The sequence below is a fragment of the Rhipicephalus sanguineus genome, chromosome 9, assembly GCF_013339695.2.
Source record: "Rhipicephalus sanguineus isolate Rsan-2018 chromosome 9, BIME_Rsan_1.4, whole genome shotgun sequence".
Lineage (NCBI taxonomy): Eukaryota > Metazoa > Arthropoda > Arachnida > Ixodida > Ixodidae > Rhipicephalus > Rhipicephalus sanguineus.
Genome location: NC_051184.2, coordinates 13,452,776 through 13,479,575, shown reverse-complemented (window position 1 = coordinate 13,479,575; position 26,800 = coordinate 13,452,776). Strand labels below are relative to the sequence as shown.

At 45.3% G+C, this 26,800-nt stretch overlaps 1 protein-coding gene across 2 annotated transcripts; it reads left to right on the top strand.

Moving 5' to 3' along the window:
• Positions 1-8,884: 8,884 nt before the first annotated feature.
• On the top strand, positions 8,885-26,581 carry LOC119404615 (dnaJ homolog subfamily C member 5). 2 transcript variants are annotated; one of them, XM_037671179.2, is made up of 7 exons: positions 8,885-9,136; positions 9,377-9,458; positions 9,792-9,848; positions 13,335-13,487; positions 17,603-17,734; positions 20,001-20,039; positions 24,417-26,581. In XM_037671179.2, exons 1-7 carry the CDS (start codon positions 9,111-9,113, stop codon positions 24,621-24,623), a joined length of 696 nt encoding a protein of 231 aa, XP_037527107.1. In that variant the 5' UTR covers positions 8,885-9,110; the 3' UTR covers positions 24,624-26,581. The 2 variants fall into 2 exon arrangements, with proteins under 2 accessions (XP_037527107.1, XP_037527108.1); XM_037671180.2 differs by lacking the exon at positions 20,001-20,039.
• The last annotated feature ends 219 nt before the right edge of the window (positions 26,582-26,800 follow it).

Genomic DNA, 26,800 nt, shown 5'->3' with positions numbered 1-26,800 from the left:
TGGTGTTTTTTTGGAACGCCAACAGCCAAACTCATGAGGACCGTCTCATGTGCGCCAGCGTTATGCTACCTAGCATGCAAGAGAGGCACGCCTGATGGAGGGCGGCTCCGTAACTCCTCGCCCCCATTTACCAGCTACTGCTTTTTTTTTCTTGGTCCAATGAAAAACTTAGAGAGGTTCTACTGTATCTACTAGAAATAAGTGTCCTAAAATGCTGACCTGCTGGACATATGAAATTATAGGAAGCTTATCTGAAAAGTTATTGTTGATTTCAACAAACCACTTGCGGTTAGTTGTGTAAGCAGTTATCCAATTAACGTAAAATCCCGAGCAAGTGCCCCCCTTCTCTTCTTGAGAGATGTGAAATATGCGCCACTGACAGAGCAAGCGCCCTCCAACCTCCCCTCCCGCCATTTTCACTGTGTTGAAAATGGTGAATGCATGCGTACTCAATAAAGCATTTCATTAGAAGCACGGGTGTGTATTCTTAGTGGCTCTTTCTCCACCATCTTGAATTTTGCTCCATGACCGAGCAAGGACCCCGCCTCCAAATCTTGTCGGATCATCTTTCACCTTAGGAGGGGCGCTTGCTTGGGATTTTATGGTAGGTACGCTGACAGGTTGACCACTTTGAATTTATTTGATAAAGTGGCAGTGTGAAACAAGGTCGAACGCTTTCCTAAAATCCAAGAAAATTACGTCGGCTTGCCCTAACTTGTCGAGAACATTTGGAAAGTTGTGAGCAGTTGGTACTAGTTGTGCTATATAATTCGGTAACACCAGAAAAAAGTCACAGTTTAACCGCAAGGGCAAAGCAATGAATGCGATAGCAAGTAAAGCGGCCCGTGATGGACGCGCTGCTACGCTGCACACACATCTGCCCCCCGGCAGCAACTACAGATAGTGGAAGGGCAAGGTTCTCCCTGTGCAAATAAATTAGAAGACTCGAGCGAGCTGGACGACGACTTTTAAATGCGCCCATTGCGCTCCTCGCGCCATCTCGCTGGTGATGAAGAAACGCTTATAAGTGCCTGCCGTCTCTGAGTCCTGCCAGCGGTAAAAGGTGTGTATATAATGCTCGCTGTTAGCTACCTGAAGGATCTGCGCTTTGTGGCGTAGTGGTTAGCGCCACACGCTGCGGAGCGAGCGGTCGCTGGTTCGATTCCGCGCTTGGCAAGCATTTTTCTTAATTATTTTTCTTTGGGACTTTTATATATATATATACATACTTATACATATACAGTGCATGACGGCGGTGGCAAAAACCAGCCGAGACTGTCCATATTATTGCTATCGCAATAATACTCATGAAAGTCACGCTGGTAGTTTTCAGTAGGGATTTGTGAATCTCTTCAGCTGTAGGTGATATGTGACAATTTGTGCAGCATCGCCCTTCTGTGGTGCATGTCCGACACGTGCCTTCAACCAGTTGTATGAAGTGCTTCAGAAGACAATCGTGAAGTATAATAACTAGAAAGTGGAATAATTTTGTTGCATATCTGTTGTGCAGAAAAACATTTGGTATATCTGGTCCAGGCGATGATAATATACTTTTCACATTGGTATGCAAACCACGATTCACAATCGCTTGGCAAGACGGGGAACCCATTTCTCCAAGTTCACTTGGACGAGATCTAACACAGACCATCTTTGGGACATCTCTGCCGAGCTTGCTCAAGCAAACAACAGATCTATAGTTCAGTACAGATGAGTAAAAAAATTTATATCTCAACGGTGCTAACTAGTTTTGTCTTGTTATCGTCAGTCTAGACATGCCACTTGGGTAAATGCTTGTAACATTAGACATGGCCTCCCTTTATACCCTCATCCCATGCACTGGCAGCATTGAGGCAGTACTGCAGACTTATGATGACACATTTTCTGACTAAACATTGGACAGCACTACACTATAGCTATGCTACTAAAGCTAATCCTAATGCTAAAGAATTTTGAGTTTGATGGAGCACACTTTGTGGAGCTAGGTGAAAGGAATTTCAGTGGGGCACAAAAGTAGGGCCTAGTTCTGCAAAAATACTTATGGGCCAGCTACAAGAGAAGGGAAAAGGATCGGGGGCGTGTTGCTTTGTTAGATAGAGGACATTATTCGCAGTCTTTACTGTGGTCTAGTAATTGCAACATAAATGGAAAAGAAAGTGTCACTGGAGACCAAACCCACAGCCTTCAAATTGTGTCGGTGAATCGGCCAGCTAGAAGACAAATTCTTGGTGCATTAAAACCATTGTACTACAGACTGACTGACAATATATTTCCTGTATGGCACCATGGAGAAGTGGAACTGCTGTCCTTTATTACAGGCTTCGGCCATGCTCATCCAGCTATCTCATTCTTGAACTCTTATTCTGATATCACAGTGACCAACTATGCTAACAAAGTGATGGCTAAGTACTTTAGAAAACAGTCTTGCATCTTTATTTCGAAAGCTGTGGTCCAAAGCACTGCAAGACTGGGATACCCTACAGGCACCGACATTGCCAATAAGTGCAGCAAAGTTTGAGATGCCCTTGGGAAACAAAAATAGCCACCTGAAATTGTTGAAAATGCTACTGAATGTGTTGACGGAATGGTCCACCACAAACATTTTATTTAAGACAAGCCTTCTATGCAACCATCGCGTGCACACGCCACATTGTTACTCAACTTACCTTCGCTGTCATCCTTGCCACAAAACCCACTGCAAGGTATGCAACCACATGACTACACTTGCAGTAAAAAACACAGTGCAAAACTTGGTTCTAAGATGAAAAATGACTTTGACTGTGACACAAGTACCACTCCGTACATGGTAGCATATGCTCTGTGTTCACACTTAAATACATTGACCAAACTGAAAAGCCTTTTTAAGGACGGAGCCCTTTAAGCTTTTCGTTGCACCGGGTAGTGCAAACAGAAACTATCCTCATCACGAATAGGCATGCGCTATCTTCGTCCTCTTCTTCCTCTCAGTCTTCTTATTCATCTCCTGCTTTGCTCCCAAAACACGTGCGCCGATTTCTCCGGCACAGGATGGAATAACTCTGATAGTTGAGAGAACGAGTACAGATAAGAGAGAAATTCTTGGCGAGGCGGGATTCAAACCCGCGTACCCACGATCCAAAGGCAAGCGTCCTAACCACTCGGCTATCCAGGCACACTAGCAGAGCATAGCCTTGTATAGTATAGCACAGCAAGGTGGCGGGAAAGGGAAGCGAGGAGGAGGGGGGAGAGAGCAAAGCATTCCATAGAAAGGGAGAGAATCAAAGAAAGAAGCATACCAGAATGAGATGAGAGAAAGGAAGGGAACAAGGCAGAAAGTAATAGAGAGAAATAAAGAGACGGTACAAATAGAGAGATGAGGGTAACAAAGAAGCTGCACACTTCCTTCATTGCGAAGCTGCCCTAGTGTTTGAGACTCGAAAAGCCCATGGCCTCTGCGATGTTCCTTTATCCAAGTAGTATGTCAACAATACGTGCCAGTCCATCGATAAATTGTACTGCTTTCCCTTTGCACCACAAAAGGGAAGTTCACAAGTACTTCCCCATTCGAGGTTGTTTAATGAGGAATAAATTAATATAGAGGTGGGATAACATTTTTATTGATACGCAACTATATCTTCATTGCAACTTATTTTGTCTGCTACACTGCTTTTGATGCACATTTTTGCTTGTCATTGAGGTTCACATTTCTAATTATTCAGTTGTGCCTTTGCCTAACTCAAGCACTGCATTTGCAAGGTATGTTTGCATGGCCCTGCCATGTCCTGTACTGTTTTATAATGTGCGCAGAAATTATCCCGGAAAAGGCTTATTATTGTTAATGAGTTGTTGCGACATTTGCTGTACTATTTTATAGTATTTTATCATTTGTTTTGGAGCCCCTTAAACTATCTGTGTACTTAAGAAATGTACAATTCTGCTGTTACGTGTACTATTCCCTGAAGATGGCAGAATCACAGCCAAAGCCTAGGAAGAAAAAAAATGTTAATTGACCCTGTTCGTCGTATGCTTAAGCACTTGAAATCACTCTATCCAAGAACACTTGTGTCTTCACAAATGTAGTGTGTTTAGTATCTGCCACGTCTTCGGCAGTGGACATTGGGCAGCTCTTTTTTTTTTCTAAATTGTATTCACATTGTGTTAAGCAAGCTTGTATGCATGTGCAAACAACCTTGATCATTGTCTTTTTGCTTCAGTTACTAATTGTAATTGGCATATATAGTACTCAATGTTTAAGAACCTCTGCGATGGATACAGGTGGTTTTGTCCTGCATCATTTGCTGGTGGGGTGCGCTTGCCCCTGCACCCCTAAATTTGCCCATGAACGGGCTGGCTGCATTTCTTGCTTTAATATACACTTGAATGAAGCACATAAACTTCCAAATTTTGATCGAACAATATGGTGAATTTATTTTGTGCACCACATTCAACGCACCACAGCTTGTTCAATGTCCAACACTCCCTTCTCCCGAGGAGATTTGGCCCTATGCAAAGTTATCCGGCTCCTTAGCCTTTGGGAGCCATAGAGGGTAACTCCAGCCTTACATGTATCCTGGCAGGGACCAGCTTGAGCTGATATTGAAGGCCATATATGCTTTGTGTGCTGATTTCATAAATTTTTTCAATTGAAAGTGATCTTTGCTATGACCAGCTGTCTTCACTAAATGCCTGTCTGGTAGGAAAAAATAAAGCACCAAAGACAGGGCCGTGCACAGGAGTTTTTCCTGTGTACAGACTGGTCCAAAACAGTACACTCCCAAAATGTATGTAGATAGCATTTGTATTGGCTCAAATTTTGTCTCACAAACAATTTTGATCAGGAGGGTGGTTCCACTTCACCAGTCTGATAACAAGCACTCGCCTCTAAATTATTCTTCCATTTCTAAACTAGTGAGTTAATTAATGAGCTTTAATGGCGCAAAAGCAGCTGAGGCTATGCTGCGCTCTAACTACTGTTCCATGTAAAATCATTGAGCATATTTTGTCTTCAAATCTTGTATCTTTTCTTGAATCGAACACTATTTTTTTTCATCTTCACAATATGGCTTCTATAAGACATCCTCGTGCGAAAGTCAACTTGTATGCTTTACTCGCCATCTTCATGCCGCCTTCAATCGTTCACCTCTAGCTGACTGTGTATTTTTAGATTTTGAAAAAGCCTTCGAATAAGTTACAGCTACTAAACTTAGATTCTAAACATGGCTTGAATGTTTTTTAATAAATCGTTCCCAGTTTGTCTCAGCTAAAAATACTGACTCTCCTCCGAGTCCCGTTTCCTCAGGTTTACTCAGGATCGGTACTTGGTCCTCTCCTCTTTTTAACCTGCATTAATGACTTCCCTTCTTGTGTTTCTTCCCACATTAACTTGTTTGCAGATGACTGCATAATATTTCGAGAAATAACCAGCCCTAACGACTCAGCTATTTTACAATCCGATCCTGACGCTGTGTCCGTTGGGCATAAAACTTGGTGCATGAAATAAAACACTAAAAAATGCAAGGTCACGTGCGTAACTCAGTCTACTAACACGACAGTTTCATATATTCTTGACAACTCTCCTCTGGAAGTATAGTCATCTTGGCATAAATATATTATCGAAACTAACCTGGAATGAACACATTGAATCTATTATAGTCAATGGCGCTAACAAAACACTCACTTAGAAGAAATTTTTCACATGCTCCTCCTGCTATCAAGCTTTTACTGTACAAAACACTGATTCGCTCAAAGGCGGAATACGCCACCTCAGTTTGGGACCCTTTCCATGATAACCTAATTTACTCACTTGAAATGGTTCAGAATAACTCGACACGCTTCATTATGTCTAATTATGCGTGAACCGCAAGTGTTCATAGCATGAAGGCGAGCCTTGAACTACCATCATTATCATCCCGCCATAAAATTTACTGTTTGTGTCTTTTTCACCGCATATTTCATCCCATATAGTTCATTACACAGTGCCTTCATTTCTCCTCCCCAGTATGTGTTGTCATGCACGCATTGATCACCGACATAAGGTTGCTGTTCTTTTTTGCAGGACACTTTCCATAACTGATTTTTTCCTGGGACTTGTGAGGATTGGAACGACCTTCCTGCTCTCATCACAGACATTACTGATCGTCAATGTTTCCAGACAACTTACAGTAACTGATTAGTTTACCTTGTGTCATTTTTTGTTGTGCTTTATTTTCTTATGTCTACCTGTATTAACTGTATTAGTGTTTGATACCACTCCCCTCTGTTATGCTGCAGCTGTGAGGGTGCAATAAATGAAATACATGAATTTATTGACATTAAATTCTAGTGCGACATGTTTTTGTTAGTGTGAGCTTCAGAATATGGATATCAACAGTATTTAAGAAAATAAAGAAATGCCATGGCTGTCTTGGAAGTTGAACAGAGGTGCATGGATGGCCTCTCTGGTCACCTGATGAAAAGCCCCTCTATGAAAGCTAGAAAGTAAACAACAATGTAAGCTCCATCCACTGAACAGCAGTGTGCCTGCCAGCGCACAGATCTGTGCTGGCCTTTGGAACTTGGAAGCTTAATATAGACGGGTTCGCTGTTCGTAAACAAGCTGGCGTGTGCTGAATGGTCAGCCCAAGAAGACTTCCGGTGCGCCACTTCCGGTAATACTTTTTCAACGGGCCCGCCGGTGTTTGCCTGGTGTGTTTGAGTTTGTTGCTCTATTATTTCTGGTGCATTCCTTCACATGTGTTTAGAGCGATGTTAGCGACTACACGAAGGGGCTCTGCGACGTGGTACGGGAGAAGTGCAAGCAGGAACTGCAGTGGCGAGGAGAAGAGTTGCCTGATCCACTGGATAGGGAAGTTGTGCAATTCAGTTTTTTGACTGGAGCTAAAAACCTGCCTCCTGTCACAGCCATGGATATACTTATGTAGTTTGGTCTAGGCACACAACATCACGATAAAGCGTTTATTACTGTGCCTGTGTCACATGGGGCACTTTTGATCGAGATCGGCGCCGATCAGAATCGGTCGTGATCCAATGTGTTCGGTGTGACTGAGATAATATAAAACGTACTCATTATGAGATGACGTCAGGCGCGGCTGAGTCTTGCAAACTACTATGGTTTACTCACCAGTACACTATTCTTGAATCAAACTTTCACCTGCCTACATCTACAGTCTATGCTCACACCGAAAGACAAATTACTTAGAGTGTGACTGTGTTTATTGGCGGCAACGCTACAGGTGATGAGTCATTTGCTCGCACCGATGCGAACCCACTCACAGGCGTCGCTTCATAAAAAGCAAATGCAACGGCGTCACTGTAATTGGCAACAAAACGTAGGCACCGCGACGTACGTTGTGTGGCGATTCATGTTGAGTGTGGCTGCTTTGGAGTCCCGAGTGTTGCTTCCATAGGCGTGCACACAGGGGAGGAGGGGGGGCGCCCCCCCTAGTCAGCTAAGAGGGGGGGGACGTAAAGTCTGCTCCATTCTTGGACTTAGTAAGGCGGGGGGCACTGCGATGCACCTTTGCCCCCCTCCCCTGATGGGGAACACTGTGCACGCCTATGGTTGCTTCTAACAGAGCACATGATGATGAGGCTCCAACTACGAGAAACCCCTTTACGATGAACTTTCGGCGTTAGCCAGCCTTCACATTTTGTTATCCACTTCAGGCGTCAGCGCAGTTATCTGTTCATGGGTGGAAGATGACGGCGTCTCACGTGTTCGTTTATTTGGGGACCTTTGACTAACATCTTAGCATCGCCTCGGTCCCATTAGAGTATGCGCAGAGCTTTGCTTGCTTTTGATGAAGTGGGCAGAACAAATCTACGCGCTCTTTGTGGGAAAGTTTTCTCCATCGCCTGATTGCTGCAATCCAGACGCTCTATTTGCCTTCATCTGTCGGGAAACAGAACGGTCCGAGTTGCAATAGCAAATTAATTCCAGATCGCTGAGTGCATCCTGGCACAGAAGTGCCCGAGTAGCGAGCGCTTCATTGGAATAATTCTATACGCAGAAAACACCAAAACACAAGCAGCTGCTGCCCGCAACGCAGACTAAAACCACACTAAGACACGGTAAACAGGAAGTTTTCTAGGGTGCGTTTCCGGTGAATGCGCAATGTTACCAGAGAACGTCAAGCGCTGGAGAAACCGTCTATAGTTTTTCCTACGTGATAATTAACTCTACGTAAGCTGGTTGCTGGTTTCTGCCAAAAAATACTTCGTTTGGTTGAGCAGTGATGTAAGAATCTCTCTTAAAAAATAAATGCACAGAAGTGCTTGACGACACAAAAGTGAGCAGCCAGACTAGATTATGGATGTGATATGTGACGATTCATTCATAAAGGTGTTGACTCTTTATGTTAGTCCCCATGAAACACAAAACCTCTTTGAAGCGTTTTATTGAGGTTTTAAACGTTTTAAATGTGTTTCACGGGTCCATGGTTGTCAGTGGAGTCCTGTGAACTTGAACAGACCTGTTCCTTTTATCCGCCCCCCTATGCCTCAGCATTCGCGTGGCCATCGGCGTCAGCAGGGGCGTTCCAAAAAGTATCACGCGATCAACGATGACGTCGTCACGACGTCACCAATAGCGACGTCACATGCTATCGTTGCCTGGTCAAAGAGGCTGCGCAACAACACGGCTGCAGAAAGCTTCAATTAAAAGAAAAGGGGGGCTTATGAACGATGCAATCGACTGAGAACCATCGTGGTAATTTAATGCGTGTCTCTCACAGTGCGGCTCGTCTTCTGCGCTTTCAAGTGTTGCAGAGAGTGTAACATGCTGGCAAAAAATTTTCTAGACCCATTTATGCAAATTCTCTTAGTGAGAGAGTGAGTGGAGCTCACTTTTTTTTTTTTCTTGTGGGCTGCATTTGACGTAGTACGTTCGCAACCTGTTCGCAACAATGGGCGAGCTGTCGTTCATTGCCGCTGGCGGCCACTGCTGCAGCGGTCGTCTTGCTGCTCTTGCGTTGGAGTGGGTGACTGCGCCGAGGAAACGGTCTGAGCGAACTGTCACATAGGATTTGGGGCCTGGATAACGATGAGCAGAGCCAAGTGTACCGTGCGATAGCGATTATCTGCTACGGCTTGGCTGTTCTGCGCTCGCCGCCTGCAGGACATTGGTGGGTCTCGACATGGACTACCCCGGCCGAAAGCTGTCGTGAGTAGTGTCGGTTTCGGGACGTCTCTATAAGCCTAACGCCCAATCCGGCGAGGCTGCCTGCGTAGATACTGTTCCGCTTTAGCTTTTCTTAATCGCTTACCTGGGTGTCTTTTGCGAAGTGTAACGCTTCTTTGCGATGCCTCTGTTTTGGGGCAGTCTCTGCTCGTGTCCGTAGGTGGGGGGGGAGGGGCCGTAGTGGCGCGGCTTATCTCACAAGGCGCTTGTCTTTTGGTGCAGCACCTCCGGAGATTCCCTCTACGAAATTTTGGGTCTGCCAAAGACGTCGACGCCTGAAGACATTAAGAGGACCTACCGGAGGGTTAGTTCTTGGACTCTTTGGTTGGCCGTTTTGGTACTGTGAACCAGTGCGTTTCCATGACGAAAGTTGGAGCATGCGTTGGACAGTGTGCTTGTCAAATGACTCGGTGCATTTATTGGCACCCTGCTGGTGATGAGACAGCAACGCAGAGAACTCGTGTTATTGCAACCTACCTCATCTCAAATCGGTTATACGACTTACGATCTACAACAGGTGCTCAACGTACACACTCGTTAAGTCGAGTTGTTCTTTGTCACATGTCAGTTGCTGTCGCAGTTCTGTGGGATTTTCAAGGCATCTCACACACTCCTTTCTGTCGTTTCATGCCTGTAGTTAGCTCTCAAGTATCACCCGGACAAGAATCCCGACAACCCAGAAGCTGCTGAAAAAGTGAGTCGCCGTCTTATGCCTATCTTGAAGTTTGTCAGCTGCGGTACATTCCCTTGTACTGTACCGAACATGGTTTCCCTTGTACCGAACGTGGCGAGGACACCTTCATCATACCCGAACTTGTTTTTAGGGGCGAAGCACCTTAGGGTGTGGGTCGTTCCCTCCTCTGTAGTAGTAGTATGTAGCCACCTCGCCCGATCGGCAACGGGCGAGGTGGATCGGCAACAGGCGAGCGCCGATCGGCAACGGCGCGAGAACCCTGCCGTACGAGAGGTAAATCACACTAAAAGACCTACTTTGCGGGCGGTATACTCTAGTGAGCTTTCAACTTTTCGTCTTAATGTACATGATAAAGAAATTGTTTCTACGAAAAACGCAAAGCACACCTTGAGCAAGATGTTTGGTTTTGGCTTTTGGGACGCTTTATGTGCAGTAAACGCCGTGCATTGTTCGCGAAGCCGGAGCACTTGCACGATCGCGTTCCGTTGGCTTTCGTTGGGCATGCGACCGACCTCGCGTCGTGGAACGCGAAGAGGAACGCCACGCGCGTCGTGTCTTCCCTCTAGCCTTGCTGTTAATTGACCATTTGCAAAAATCTGCAAGGCGGCTTTCCTGCAAGGTTGTTTTCCAACCAAAAACTCTCAATCCCCGACTGCTTTTCTCGCTCATTCTGTTTTTGCTTCTCTACCCCCTCCCCCCCCCCTTTTTTTTCTTACGAACGACGGCTGCCTTGTCCACCTAGCGAAGGCTGAGGGTTCGTATGAGGCGGCCCCACAGTAATAGTTGGGGAAAGAGGTCGTTTTGTCGTACTCGCGTGCCTTCACTGGAATTAGGAGCGGTAAAAGTACAATGAGCGAGAAAACCAGTCTGCGACTGAGAGTTTTTGGTTGGAAAACAACCTTGCAGTAAAGCTGCTTTGCAGATTTTTGTAAATGGTCCATTCTCACGAGCGGGGAACGCGGTCGCTCTTGGCGCGCTTTCTCTTTCGCTCGGGAGCGGACACTTTCCTTGTGTTTCACCGATCGCAAAGTGGTGATAATGAAGACCACGTAAACCAACAGTACAATAAAAGTTTGATGTTTAATATATACACGGTGTTTCACACTCTTTATATGATGTACTGGGCTAATTTCACGGAAGAGTTTCACGGCTAACCGATGATTCCCTCCCGAGCTTCGCCCCACTAATCATCATTCACCCCGGGGATATGCTGCGATTTTTTTTACTTTTTTTTTATGCTTTAGTCTGCTTCTGTGTTCTCCATTCGGCCCAGCCAAATTTTGTCAGACTGCAGTCGACTGACAACGTCTGCTTTTAGAAGTGCACTCAATTGCATCCTTTGTCATTTTGCCCTAAAATCATTGTCATTAAATTTGCATGTGTTTTCTTTCCGTAATGCTGTGTACCCGGTACTTTCAGGTCACAAACTGCATGTGCACTATCAGCATGACGTAACACTCCCTTTCGCTACCATAGGCAAAGAAAAACGTGTGAAAATTACTAAAAATATTTTTTCACTCAATTTGTCGTTTTTTTCTGAATAAAACAGTACCATTCTTTCAATTCAATGGGGTTCCTTTATTTCACTAATTGCATGAAAAAAATATAACTCGAAGGTAACTTCACTGCATGGCAATACAATAAAAAATGGCAATAAAAATGAAAGCCAACAAACAAATAAGCCCAACGTGGACAAGCGCAGCCATATAGCATAAAGAGATGCAAGTATGACGAGCATCTGTTCATTGGTTCCATGTGGGACCAGTTTCTGTTGACGATGAGTATAGTCATCATTGGTCACTTTGTTACAAAATCTCATGACTCTACTCGTCAACGGTAGCAGAAGGATTAATAGGAAAGCGCTGAGTGCAGAGTTCTCAAGAAACAAAACCAAGCAAGCTAGATTATGGTTATTGTGTCAGTACACAACAATTTATATACTTTGTGTGGAAGTATATGTAACTGTTTCATGTTCTGTCAACTCGGGGGCTCTGACTTGGTCACAGCAGCTGTTTACTCGTACTAACTCCTACTCCTACTAAGACCTCCTACTAACTGTCTGTGGTTTCATGGGGTGTTTGGGGGACAGATGCATCAGTCCCTGGCATCCATCTGACAACTCTCTTGTTCTATGGGTACAGTCGCCTGGTAACAGATTTCTGGGCATTTCTCTTTTTATTGGATGCAGAGTTCTTTCTCGGGGCCCCCGTTCTCTTATTTGCACTTATAGGAGTCGGTCTGCCAATTGACAGACTTCAAAATTCTGAGTGTACCACCTGCAGGAAAAGGAAGAACCTTGCACCACGCCCTTTGGATGGAAAACGTGGCTTGCGCTAGCGTGCAGTTCGTGGTCCGCATAGATGTACGACCTGCGTGTGTTGCTTCGTGCTTTATTCCTCTGATTTGAGTGTATTAATTTGAAGAGAACAATATACCCTTCCGTCTGCACAAATGGTATGGATGTATGGGACTTCTCGAAGATCTCCGTGGTAGGAGATCTTCGAGATCTTTTTATCAACTTCACTATATTAAGATTTACCTGTACTCTGTACTATTCAAACGAGATTAAGTCATTTTTATTTTTAACATGCATACAAGAGAGCGACATCATCGAGCGACAAAGTATCTACCCGTCTTGACATAAAACAAAGTTCTGTTTCACTCGGGGAATTTCAGCAAAAACACTCGGGGGGAAAACCTGGAAAACTCGGGGAATTTTGAAATGTCAACTTGGTAGACACCCCGAGCGTAGCACACGGCTTGGAATTTGCAATTAATTCTCGGTCAGCTAGAAATTGCTTGCTCTTCTCTCGACAAGCGATGCCATAAACCCAAATGGCAGCTCCATAAACCTGATGGAGCATCGTGAGGTGCATAGTTACTGCAGCTGCCGCAAGATGCCATCACGTGCACTCACTCACGATCACTCTGAAAGTAAGCTGCGTGTTTGAAGAAAAGAAAAAGGAACGAAAATAAAGTGCTCAAGGTGATGAACAGGCATAGCTTCTTGCCCCCTTGTCGTCCCCTTATGCGCAGCTTTCAGTGCACTGGCTGGTACAAAAGGAAAGCGCTCAAAGCGTGCGACAAATATCTGAAACTCCGCACGTGCTTGCAGATTCTAAAAGCTTTTTGCGGCAGTTGATTAGTAAGGCAATGAACTTCTTTAATGAAGCCATTCAACGATTACTTGGAGTGCACGTGCTTTGTGCACTTCTCCCATTGCCTAATTTATTTGCACCTTGTTGTTCTCTTTAGCTGTTCTGGCCACAAGAGCTTGTTCCTTGCTAATAGTGTTTTTTGGGCATCGTCATCATCGGCCTGTTTGTGTCGGAACAAAGGCCAGTGATGTCTAACCCACCCTGTCATAGTCTCCTGTACACACTAATCGAATGTGTGTATTGTTGCACGACTATTGGGCCGTATTAAAAGTGTCCATGTGTTGTGCTCACTGCGACTTCTCTTATAATGGTAACTGTGGCCATGCAGTTCAAGGATATCAATCGAGCACACTCTATCCTCGTGGACCTGACCAAGCGCAACATCTACGACAATTATGGCTCCCTGGGCCTCTATGTGGCTGAACAGTTTGGTGAAGAGAATGTCAACACCTACTTCGTGCTCACCAGTGGATGGTGCAAGGTGGGGGCTCAAGTTTTAATAAAGCATGCAGTGTCTGTCAGATCTGTGCATGTTGCAGCAAAAGGAAGTCGATTGCCTCTGTAAGAAACGTAACCTACTACAATTACTAGGTGCTGTCTCACAAACGTAACTGATGGCTTACCAAAATGTACTCTGTTACTTTGCCTCTGCTTTTACGCACCAGGCATTTGCTTGCTGAACTATGGCAGAAAAGTCGTCTGTTACCTAATCTTGCCACAAATGGGATGGGTTGCACTAGGAAAAAATCTCGTGGTTTGGCAGTGCTTGGTTTTGACCAGGGACTTTGCATCCAACGTTGAGCCTTTAAACTATTTTGATATTTGCGCAACTCTTTAAGTTGTGTATAAGCCCCAACCCTGTTCATGCGGTGCTCGTAAAAAGTGTAGCTGCAGTTTAGTATCTCCTAGCACTATCTCGTAAAACATGCCGGCAAGCTCATGCAGTGTAAGGGGTTACACATACAGTGAAACCTCCTTAATTCAAAGTCACTGGGACTTTGAAAAATATTTGAATTAAACGGATTTTGAATTAACGAAACATACAACAAGTGGCATGCAAAGAACTTTGTTGAATTACTGAAAGTAATCAGAGGTGCTCGTTTGCTGTTCCTGCCATTTTGAGGCCCCAAGGGTTGTTTTCCAGTAATACCTGGGCTCAATTTTACTGCGAACCCGGGAAAGCAGCGGGCTTCGCTGCTGCCAGCGCAAAAAAAGAAAAAGAAAGAAAGAAAAAAAATGGCGTCGTGGTCAGCTGAAATGCGCACCTGCGGAAAAGGTGTGCTTGACTGCAACGCAGTCGTCACAAGCAGACAGCACGTCACCTGCTTCTCGCAGTGTCAGCGCATCACGATGCGACCATTTGCCCATTCTTTCTGGTAAAATAAAGAATTTATTTATGGCCAGTGTGACGGAATTCGCTATGTGTTCTGGCTGGGAACGATGATCATTGACGTGTTCGAGCTGAGTTTTCGAAGTAGGTGTTCCAGGCAAGCACTCCCCCAGCAGTGCAAGTGTGCAGATTGCCGGAGCAACCGCCAATCAGAGGTTCGCATACATCGCGAATTCAGTCAGACCATACTTTATTAATTTCTCTATTTTCCCAGAAAGAATGGGTAAATCATGACGTGGTGACGTTGCGAGATGCCTGCGTCATGCTGCCCGCGTGTCACTGCTGTGTTGCAGTGAAGCAAGTCTTTTCCGCAGGCGCACATTTCAGCTGACCACGAAACCACTTTTTTTTTTTTTTTTTTTTCACTGGCAGCAGCGAGGCTGGGGTGCTTCATCTGTCACTCGTTAGTATTGCTACACTGCATTGCCTTGTTGATCCTAAGGGCCGTCGTTTCCGCAGATTCGCGGCGAAATCGGGATCTGGAATTGGCACGTGGCACCCTAAGTTTTCGAATTAACCGGGCCGGTGCCGACCGCGCCTTCAAATTATCCACTAAAATTTACTTCGCAAAATACGAAACCGCAGAAATCCTTCGAATTAAGCGGGATTTCGAATGAACGGAGTTCAAATTTATGAGGTTTTACTGTATGTGGTCACTGTGTCGTGACCTTCTGTGACACATTGAGCTTTCGCCAACATCGCAAACGCCAGGCTACACAGATGGTGAATTGATTACAAGTCAATGGAATGACATTAAAAAAGTGAGATGCTGGATGCAGTGCCAACAATATAGGCCAAGATAACCTGCCATTAAGATGGGTAAACAAATACAAAGCTCTCGGGCGTGCTTGTTGAAACATGCACGTCATTGAGGCTGCTGCGTTACGTGACTGCAGACGTGCTACTGTAGTTTGCATTAAGTACAAATGGTAAAAGCTGCATCTGCTGCTACGGCTTGCCTTGTGAATCGCTTTGAAGTAACTAAACAAGGCTAACCTCAGGTGAAGGTGGAGGCTTGAAGTGATAAAAAATAGTGTTTTAACAGGTGGACATTTTGACAAGATGTCTGGACGAAGACAAGTCCACTTGTCTAAATGTTAGCTCCTGTGCCATTCTCTGTCCGACATTTCATCACTTTAATGTAACAAATTACATGCAATTGGTCACAGAAAAGCAAAGTAATTCAATTACTGACCCTTATCGAGTAAAAGATGTAGTCTGTCAGTGTTACAAGCTGCCACTCTAGCGTTGCCAGCGCGAAGTCTGCCACGGGAATGACAGCAGGTCAGGTCGTTCCGTGCATAAGCAGAGACAGCGAAGAGATCAGGGATGTGTGTGAAAAAAAATGTGATATTACAGTGCAAGGAATCTAGTACATACAAACTAACACACCAGGCCCGTAGACAGGGGGGATGGGGGGGGGGGCCCATCCCCCCGAAATTTTTATGATACGTGGTGTTTTACCGAAAATAATGAAAATAGGCGTTTTTCTCAAATAGTCAAGACTCGGCAAGTGGGCCCCCCCGACAAAACGTTCCTGGCTACGGGCCTGTAACACACTAATAAAATACATACAAAATCAATAAATCAGCTTACAAGAGAGAAGTATTGCAAACTACATAAAATGAACAAACAATAGAACTACAGATAAGAAAGTTCGAGTTGTAAACAGGTGAAGGCATATGTGTGATGACCAGCAGTGTTGAGTCTACGACGATTGGATGCGAGAAGTCAGAGAGAGTTCTGGCACAACTGCGATGTCGGCGGTGTTGCAACGCTGGTGTTTCCGGGAGGCTAGTGCTTGAAGGCGATCTCGGGCAGGTTGAGCTAACTCGAGATTGAAGTCCCGATGCCTATGTTGCAGACGTTAATTTCGCGTCACAACTAGATGAACGGCTAAGTTTAGGCGGCTAGCCTACACAGTGCTGCACTAAAACCTTCTAGAAGAGATACGAACTTCAATAACATTTGCTGGCAGGCTAGTTGGTGGTGCATAGTTCATGGGTAAAAAACACCACAAATTAGACGATTAACACAAGGAAGACACGGGACAGAGTGCTGACTTCAACTAACGGTTTATTCTTGGGCGAGCTTGCCTATTTATGAAGTACGATCTTTGGGAGATATACATACGATACGATTTTTGGCAGATATCTTGTCTGATTTTGATCGTATTTCATAAGTAGCCAAGCTCGCCCAAGAATAAACTGTTAGTTGAAGTCAGCACTCTGTCCAGTGTCTTCCTTGTGTTAATCGTCTGGTTTGTGCTGTATTTTACCCATGAACTAGAAGGGATACTTCTTGATCTGCTCCTACACCATGTTGGTCAGCAACTAGACTGCTTAGCAGGGCAAAATCCTGCGCTTAAATCATCCTTCGTGTCCCCTCATTCTCTTCCTGGGGGAAAAGAGACCTCTGCATGCATGGGTACAATCATGCATGCTTCATTGTTACCGACTCCGCCCTAAAATATTGCCACACCCCTTTTTAATTAGGAGCGGGCTCTCACTGAGCGAGTGACAACCTGTCGGAGTTCTCTCATACGACTTGTCCACCTGCAGTTACCCTTGGGAATGGTCAGTTTCCTTGGCTCTCAGCCGGTGCGTCTTGCAGTCTACAGCTTGTTCGGGGTACATCGCGGCCTTCCACGGCCCTGCCGACGCCGCCGTAGGTACAAAGGATGAAACGTTGGCGGCGAACGTTCGAAGAACACCCCATTCAGCACTTCCCGGCTCTAAAGACCAGTCTTTTCATGAGCAAGCGGTTCGGCCGGTCAGCGGGGGAGTGCGGCGTCCGTTAATTGGTTGTGACGCCGGGTCGCAAAAAAATGGCAGTCCGTCACAGTTACAATGGGCAACTGTGGCATATGTATGTTTGACTCATTCACTGTCCCATGAATACTGCCAAGACCTTTTTGGGCTCTACATGGGAATCGCCATTGAGGTAAAGCACATGTGTGCTGCCACCAATACAGCTTGTCTGGCAACGGCCAATTTGACGATCTGTGTTTTAGAAGATAGCCCTGCAGGGGTGCCAGCCAACAAGATGTAGTGTCCAGTCGTTCCCCCAGTGTAGAGGATTTATTGCTGGTCTGATGTGCTGAGCATGCAGAATTGACTTGTTGGATTAAAACTTTGTACGGAAGTGTGCGGCCAGATTGAACATTCAGATGGTGTTGTGACCTCAGTGGTGCCTTGTCTGTACAGGCACTGTTCGTGTTTTGTGGACTGATAACTGGATGCTACCTGTGCTGCTGCTTCTGCTGCTGCTGCAACTTCTGCTGCGGCAAGTGCCGGCCCAAGCCACCTGAAGAAGCTGGCGACTACGCCAATCTGCATGTGAGTAGTGTGACAGTCTACTGAATTCGTTTGTAACCACGACTACAGGGTTGAAACTTGTGGGTTTTGCTTGCCGAAACCCTGGTCTGGTTTCGAGGCAACCTCTGATAGATTTTCACCATCTGCAAACTTGCAGTACCAAATGCACTGTACACAAGTATTTTGCATTCTGCCACGCATTGTAGTGTGGTTTCTCTACTCATAAATTGAAACTTCAACTTTTCCATAGCAGCACAAAATGTGTTGGCTATTCTAAACTGTCCTTTCTTTTCGAAATATTTTTTTCATTCGTATGTGTTGTATCATACGGTTACAGCTTTTACAAGAGAACCAAAACCTGCCGAAGCATCATTTTTAGAAAGCTACATTTGTGCAGTTGAGAACATGTTCTTTAGGCCATATTGCACTCTCTATGTGGCTCAAAACCAGTTTTTTTATCCCTTATAAAGATTGTAACTTCTTTGCAGGTTTCAAATGTACAGGGTGTTTCACGTAACAAGAACCAAGGATTTTACAAAAAGTTAACCTCAACTGAACGAAATCTACATATGGTTTGCCATCATGTGGCACTCAGTATAGGGTATTTTTTTATAATGTACTTAATTAGTTCGTTAACTAAGATCAATTATGCACAATTTTTAATATTCACTTTGGGGCCAAGTGTGTTTTGTTACGTTGAAGAGGGCACTTTAAAATGACCGATTCAGTTTTTTGTGGCAACGTCCTTGCTGTGTGGTGATCTTTTTTTCCAGCGTTTAAAGAAACCCCATGAAATATAAAATAAAACCCACGTGGCTGTATGTGCAATGGCATTGCAGCGCTCTCAAACTGCTTCAAGCGAAAAAACCGTGCACAGTGATGAAATAAATGAGTGGGTGTGGCCCTAGCCATCAGCTTCAGAGCACACGAGCATTTTTGAGAGCGGCACATGGCAAGGAAGTGTGGTCATACCCGATAAGCGATAGGCTGACAGTCCGCACAGTATGGCTTACAGCGTTGCTAATGCCACAATGTGTCGCAACATATCTGCTGCCTTTTTGGCAACTCTGGAGACCGACGATTCCAACTGCAGCATGAGTGCAGTGATGCCCGTACAGGCGTTGGAAGTGCTCCAAGGCGTCGTGGCGGCCACCGACGGTCGAGTCGGTGCTATTGCCGACAGCCCCGTCGTGACGAGTGTACCCAGTGATCTGCTTAGCAGAACGAGTGCACCATCAAAATGTGAAGTGCACGTCGCTTGCAGGAACAAAAGCAGCTCGCTGTTGCTGCATTGAACCAACAAAATACTCACCGCACTCCTGCATGGTCAGAAGGAGAGCGGGTACTCAAACAAACACATGCTTGTATGGTACAGCAAGTGTCCTGGCAGTGACCGCGGTATGAGCTTGGCAGGTGAGGTGCTATGTGCCACTGCCTGGTTAGCTAGTAGGCGCTGGCTCCATGCAACAGCACGTACTGCGTTTCAATGAAACTGCTCAGTAAAAGATGCTTACACAGGTGTCGAAAGAAAGCCACACGAGTTGTCCATCCACTGTCGGCCACTGTGTATGTTCCTTGGTACTTATGAAGTGGGAGAGAGCTATGCTTTTTTTTTTATTCCTGGGCATAGTTATGGTCGTGCATTTTCAGTAGGTATGCCTAATTTTAATCCTTGGATAAGGAAACACTTAGTCACAGAACAAACAAAGCTCCATCCATTCAGCTATGATTAACCAATAATCAACTATAATTAGCTTCTATGAACCCTTTGATAAAGACATCCAGAGAATGTGGTTTTTGGGAGTGCAAGTTTTTGCTAAAAATGCCATTAATGCTACTGCTGCACCAAACTGCACCGAAACACAGACCCTGCTATATATTAGCTAAAAATATGCGCCCACTCTCTGCCGAGAACAGTTTCCACGGCCTGAGACAGTGGCGTAAAAATTGTAGCATTGGAGGAAGATACAGTGAGCAACCTTTCTTTTTTGTGCTTATCACCAATTCATGGGCTCATCCTGTTTCTGTTACACTGCTTACTTGCTTAGGGCTGTTAGCAGAGTGAAGATAAATTTTTTCGTCTCCAGAGTAGCACTTGAGAAATTCTCGAAGAATGTTCGCCGGTGAAGGACCTTGGCAGAGTGTGCAGAATAAAGTAATGGGGCCAGGTGAGCCATAAATGTGTCCCTGTGCAGCAGCCCCGTTGTTTTTGCTCTTTGAACCTTGCATGTGTGGTGCGTGATGTTCCTGACATGCGGCCCTTGTCCTGCATGTGTTGTGGGCCCAGGACGGAAAAAGCGAAGGAGTCAGAGGCACGGGCCCCAAGGTGAGACCACAGGCGAAAGCCACAATGACTTGCCCCAAAATGGTGATTGCGTGACTGTGTTGTGCTGCTGCACAGTGTGGCACATTTTGGTGTAACCACCTTCACTGGATGGATGTGCTCTCGTGACCCACAGTGGTTGTGCTGCAGCCACTCTCTCAATGAGAGGGCTAGACCTAAGTGAAGCGCCCTTTGTATATTCGTGTGTGTATATACACATGCAAGAAACCTTTCCCCACCTCACCTCCAGCAACCACTGGCTGCACTCTAAGAAAAAGTCGAGTATATGGGAAGTATTTCTGCCACACAACAACAATCGTCATCCACTGCGTGTGCTTTCCTCGCGTTATCACCGCGGACCCGGGACTTCCCGGTCATGAACGGCATGCGCGTTATCAGCGTCGCTTAGCATTCTCTATAGGAAAGTGACAAAAGCAGAGTTTTCAAGAAAGGAAACGCGAGCGAGCCAGATGACGATTATTGTTGTGTGGCAGAAATACTCCCCAAATACTCGACTTTTTCTTAGAGTGTACGCCAATGGCTTGCATGTTCACTGCATTCCTATAAAAAAATTCAAATGACAGGAGCAAAGATTAACAGAGTATCTCAGCAGCCTAAGATTGAAATTTTGTGCTTCAGCAGTGTTGGCAACAAGCTTCAAAACATGGTTGAAACCGTGAAAGGCAAAGGTAATGATTTATAGCCTGTCGAAAAAAAAGTTTGCAGTTGGTAACCAACCCTTGGAATCTGTACAAGAGTGTGTATACCTGGGTCATTTACTAATCGGAGTGCTTATTCATGAAAAGGAAATTCACCGAAGCGCATACGGCAGGCATTTCCAAATTTGCTGCTGTCCCTAAAGCTAAGAGTATATGTACAACCATTGCATACTGACATTTTTTTCCCCCGAAGTCATGGAATTATTGTGCTCCTCCGCTGCAATATTCTGTGACGGTTCAATCATAAAAGGTACATTTTCTTTCTTTCAAACACTGTCACTGCCACTTGTCACGCGCAGCAGTGACCCTCAGAAGATTAACCTGGGCATAATATGTACCAATATGGAATATGAAGTAGCAATATGGAATAATACAAATGCGTCAAAATGTGAAGGGCATCACAGGTAGATCTATGCCATACTGTGCACCTGCCATGGTAGCTTAGCATGTAGGGTGTCTCGTTGCTAAGCTCGAGGGCGGGGGTTTGATTCCTGGCCATGGCAGCTGCATGTCGATGGGGGCAAAATGCGATGAACGCCTATGTACTTAGATTTAGGTGCACGTTAAAGAACCCCAGGCGGTTGAAATTTAACCTGGAGTGCCCCGCTGTGGCGTGCCTCATAATCACACAAAGGAAAGATGACTTTTAAGGGCTCGTTTTTCTTTGTTAGACACATTAATGTTAACTAACAGACAATAATGCCAAGGAAGTATAGGGGATGTTATTTGTAGTAATTAGGATATAAATGTAAAGAAACTAAAATAGACGAAAAGATAACTTGCCGCCGGCAGGGACCGAACCCGCGACCTTCGAATAGGCGTCCACTGCTCTACCACTGAGCTACGGCGGTGGTCATCCTCCCGTCCACTTTATGGGGTAGTATATACATGTGTGTATTTAAAGCTAGGAGTGTTAGTCAGCACCGATCGGAGCCGTGGCGGCGACTGTGGAACACACTTTTTCTGCCTGTTGGCGTCACGTAGCATCTGAAGTTTTTACGAGCTGGCAGCTAACGAGTAATCCCTCGCATACTATTTGAAGGCATCAAGTCTGCCAGAACGAGACCCTCGCTATGAACGGAGGAAAGGTTACTTTTAAGGGCTCGTTTTTCCTTGTTAGACAGTGTTAATGATAACTAACAGACAATAATGCCAAGGAAAGTATAGGGGTCGTTCTTTGTAGTAATTAGGATATAAATGTGAAGAAACTGAAATGGACGAAAGGATAACTTGCCGCCGGCAGGGACAACCATATGGTGGTTTTGGCACGTAAAACCCCAGCAGTTAATTATGCCATACTTTGCCTCACATCACACCATGTACAGTACTCACAAATTGAAATTTTTTTTTTTTAATATAATGACTGCTATAAGCAGTTATTATTATGAGCAATGGTGATAACCATGTCATGTTACTGCAAATCTGGCTCTGATGTGAGCGTTCCCATCATTACCTGAGAGTTTCTCAAAATTTGCTCGGCACAGTTTTAAAAACCTTGCATAAAGTTTTGCTGTGTGTGTGCACTGCTTGAGAACTGGGCTGTGTCAAAATAATGTTGCAATATTTCCTAGTGGTGACGCACATGCAGTCTAATGAAGCTTGAAAAATGAGACATCGCCAATGTTTCTGATTTGAGATATGGCTGAAAACTGAAAACACCTGCAGTCGTCCCACAAGCAGCCTCGTGGTTTGACATGTTTGGTGTTCTGTATTCATTTCATCACTTCACTGCTCCACTCGCTGAAGACTGTAGATGATTTTCCACAGCGGCGCACAGGTGCAGCCATGTTTGATCACGTGATCGTAACTGGCCTTCCCCCAGCCAACGCATTGGGCCAGCAAAGCAGCCGTGGCCGTAATGCACAAGCTGGTTGCAGCAGGGTGCAAGCAAGTCGCATGCTTGCACAGCAAAACATAGTTCTGCTTGTAATCGCCTAAAACTTGATAATGTTGAGACGTTTGAGTTTGTTTGGCATGTACTATGCCTCAGCAATATGTGATATGTTTATTCTACTTTGCAGTTATGGCATATGCCTTTAATTGTTGTATTAGCTAGTCAGTAGCTGGGGTTACAAGCCAACGTGGCAGCATCCATGCAGGTGCGACTGCCCGTTTCGATTCGAACTCATGCTTGCTATTTACCCGCTGTCCTAACAGCAATAAATAAATCTTGAAATTGGATATCGCTTTTTGTCATCTCACACTGGATGGGACAAAGCATGAGGTATGTACTGTCTTTATTATTGCGATCAGCTGTTTATTTAGCCACACCGGCTAAGCCTTGTCTCTGAGAATTTGAGAATGAATCTTGGAAACACTGCAAAATACCGACGAATACGTTGCTCTCGAAGCTTCAGGACGCAAGTGTAAAGCAAACAAAAGCATAGGTGTTGAACTTACAAGTCACACGCTGTGACGACGACGACGTGAAAAATTCAAGGTCCACAGGTCCACAGGTGCCGCCATGTTGACATTATTCCGGCGCTGCCGTCTGCTCGCTTTTACTTGCCCAACACATGTGCGCAGACGTTATGTGGATGCCGAGCAGACGACGCAGCGTGGATGGAGACATGTTGAGCAGCGCTGTCAAAAGGCCACGGTGCGGTGGCGCCATCTAGGATTGATTGAAGAAACCAGCTGCAGAAAATCATCTATAGCTGTGGCCACACCTTCTGTTTGGCCCTATTTCATTGGCGCCTTCCTTGAGTGGTAGCAGGGTGAAGTGGTGCATTTTGTATTAGTACTACCTAGATGCAGGCATTGAGGCTCAAGAATCGTGGAGAAAAAGTTGTCTATACATTACAACACTGTCCTTCCCTGCAGCATGCACATCGAGTTTTCGGTGATTCTGCTATGATCTCAAAAGGAACCAAGGGAAGATGACAAATTTTTAAAACCAGTTGTTGGTGAATATAAGCAAGATGTCAAGCACCACAGAGGATGCAATGAAAGGCCCAGGTCAGCTCGTTATGTTCACTGTATCTTTACATTGTTAAAAGAGCTTGGGAAGAGTGTAACCTAGAAGCAGTCAATCACTTTTCAGTAATTTCTCTTTCTTTGGGCAGCAGTTGGCAGCTCTAATCAATCAAGTTTTCAATGCACACAATTGTAGTTGTAATCGGTTACTTTTTTTCTGTAACATGTACAAGTCTGGCAGGAGGTGAAGGTGAAGTTGATGCCTTTCTAAGCTGCCTGATAATTCTGGCTAGTGGAGTTTACTTCACAGCAGTCACCAAACATTTTTCTTTGTTAAAGTGAGATATATTAAATGTGCCTGAATGCACAAGGTGAACACACAGATGAAGGCTTGGTAGCTTGGATTGTCCAGCCACTTGGACACCCTAGGCAACTACTGGGCTGACTAGGCATCCAAAATGACATCAGAAGTGACATGGGCTCTGGCAGCATATCGAAAAAGAACATCGCTTTCTTTTGTACTCGGTGAATTGCACAGCTGTAGTCCGAAAACTACATTAAGTAGAGCATGTCTCAGTACCAGCAGTGGTAGTTTAGTGCCTAAGGTGTTGCACTTCTAAGCTTGAGCATACGGGCTTGATTCCTGCCGCGGTGACTGCATTTTGATGAGGGTGAGGTGAACACCCGTGCACTTCCAGGTGGTGAGAGTGAGTGCAGCCTTCATTATCGCGACTTTTGTCTCCAGGAGGAGTACAGCAGTGAAGAAGGCCAGAGCCCAGTGACCACACAGCCCGGCTCCACTGGCAAGGTGGAGGCCACGCCCCTGGCCATGCCTCCTCCACCCTCGTCTGCCGACAGCAACCTGAGCGAGACGACCAACCTGAGCACGAGCCAGCACCACACGTACATGACACAAGATGCTGCAGCTGTGCCCACCAGCAACCTACAGTAGGCTCCGTTCCAAAGCGACTGTGCTTGTGTCCCCCCACCTTAATCCGTTTGTGAGAACACCTTCCCCACATCTGGTGTGCACATTTATTGACTGTCTTATAGAGCCTGCTTGTTACTGCATGGGGGAGCTCATTGGCACTGTTGTGCATGGTATCCCCATTGGTTGTTTGTACAATCAGCTTGCCTCTATTTTTTTTAATTTTCTTTTCGGTATAATTGTGTAACGACATTACAGTTGTGATGACACTTGTTATTACAGTTGCCTAGTTTTTGCTTACCGGAGGACACGCCTTCTCTTGTAAAGTTTAACTTGAGCCACCAATGTAAGTGCGCTGTCATTGTTATATATACTGAATTGTAAAAATGCAGAGATCTTTACAGCATATCTATGAGGGGTTTTAATTTTCTGGCTGGATATGAATGTGTAAATGTCAGAGCAGTTGTCTTTCTTTGCCTTGTCTACTAGTATTCCCATGGCGATGACATGTGTGCATATTTGATGGGCCGCATGCCATGCCTGTAGTCATCCTTTGGGGAGTTGCGTAGTAGCACCCCATGTCTTAGTCAAACAATGTACATTGCAAGTGAAGAGTTGGCAACAGCTGGCCTTTGGTTTCATACATTTACTCCGAAGGGGCAGCCCTAACCTTTGCTGCATGTCTGATGGTGGTTGCGTTGCACTACAACACACTCGTGAGACGCTATCTACCAGATAAAGGTGCTCGCCTGTCATTCGGTGATGGTAGCAAAGATCGATGGGACAACACAACTTCAAGACACAATGCGGTGGTTCTCACAAACAAGAAATGCTGCCGACCATGCCAGTTGCTGTAGCAGTGTTGCATCCCGCCAGTACATATCCGTCACTACTTTATCTGGTGGAACGCAGCTCGCAAGTAAGCAGAGCTGTGTCCCCACCTAAAGACCCAGCCAGCCTGCCTGTGCATGTTGCGGCTGCACATTCCATTCGACGGCGTTCAGTTTAGTTGTGCCCCATTGTCATACCTGTGCTTGGTAGCACCCCTTGCACACCCGCTACACGGGCCTGCCCACACGGCATTCAGGTCTGGTGCATTCGAGGTTTAGTGTCTACCCACGTACGCAGCCGTGTTCTCTTACTTGGGGATCTGTGCACAGGCTTTCTGTTGTGCCATCTTTGCATTATTTTGGGCACAACTAATGTTGCAGTGCCATGCCACAAAACAGTGCCCCACGTGCAGCAAGCACACTGCCAAGCAATGAAACGAGTGCCGAGGCATGCAGTGAAACCACTAACATAAACGACACATTCCTTTACAGTCTTGTGAATGCACCAGTTCTGTAATGCCTAACATGCCATCAGGTTGCCTTTGTGCTGTTTTGCTCCTCTAGGTGGGCAAGCAGCACATCGGCAGCAGGTTGTGTGAGGTATTTTCAAGGATTGTCCATATTCTGGCTGCAGACCAGCAACTCCTTGATTGAGCCTGTGCTTTCTCCGAGTGAAGATGCCTTTTCTGTGTGTCTGAGGCAGCAGTTCTTAACTGCCAGTACTGTATAGCCAATTAAAAATGCTTGGGTGCTTCTCTCCTGCCTGATGTTTTTAAATGCTGCAATGTTTGCAAGAGCCATCCATGTGCTCAATAGGTACAACGCTCATAAAAAATGTAAGCAACTTGTGACTGCCTGCCGACAGATTATTTGGTTCCTCCCACTGAGCAATTGCATGACTGCAACAGGGCATGTGATCCATCTCAGAGAAAAATATCAGCCCATCTGTGCACAAAGCTACTAAGAAAATGTCTGTTGTGTGCACATAAGTGGATGTCTTTGCACATTGTGAGCAGAACTGATTTGCCAATTTCTGCACCAATCTCACGAAAGTGCTTAGTTGTGCATCCTTGCAGCTTAATTTATAAAATGTAGACGACTCTTATCATTGGACCGAGATTAAATGGTGCATTTTGGTGTCCTTCTTTGAAATATTGGCTACTGCTTCACGCCAGTTCAACTAGAGGTTTTATGCTCCAACAGAATTAAAGTACACTACAGAATAAATCAGTTCACTTTACCCGGGCTATGTAAGCTGGCTAGCTAAGGAAAGCCTTTACCAGTTGAATTGATTCCAAGATTATAGTTGCACCGTGTAACAAAGTGCACGGAACAGGCCCTTGAAGGCAAAGGACCCTTGAGCTTTGCCTT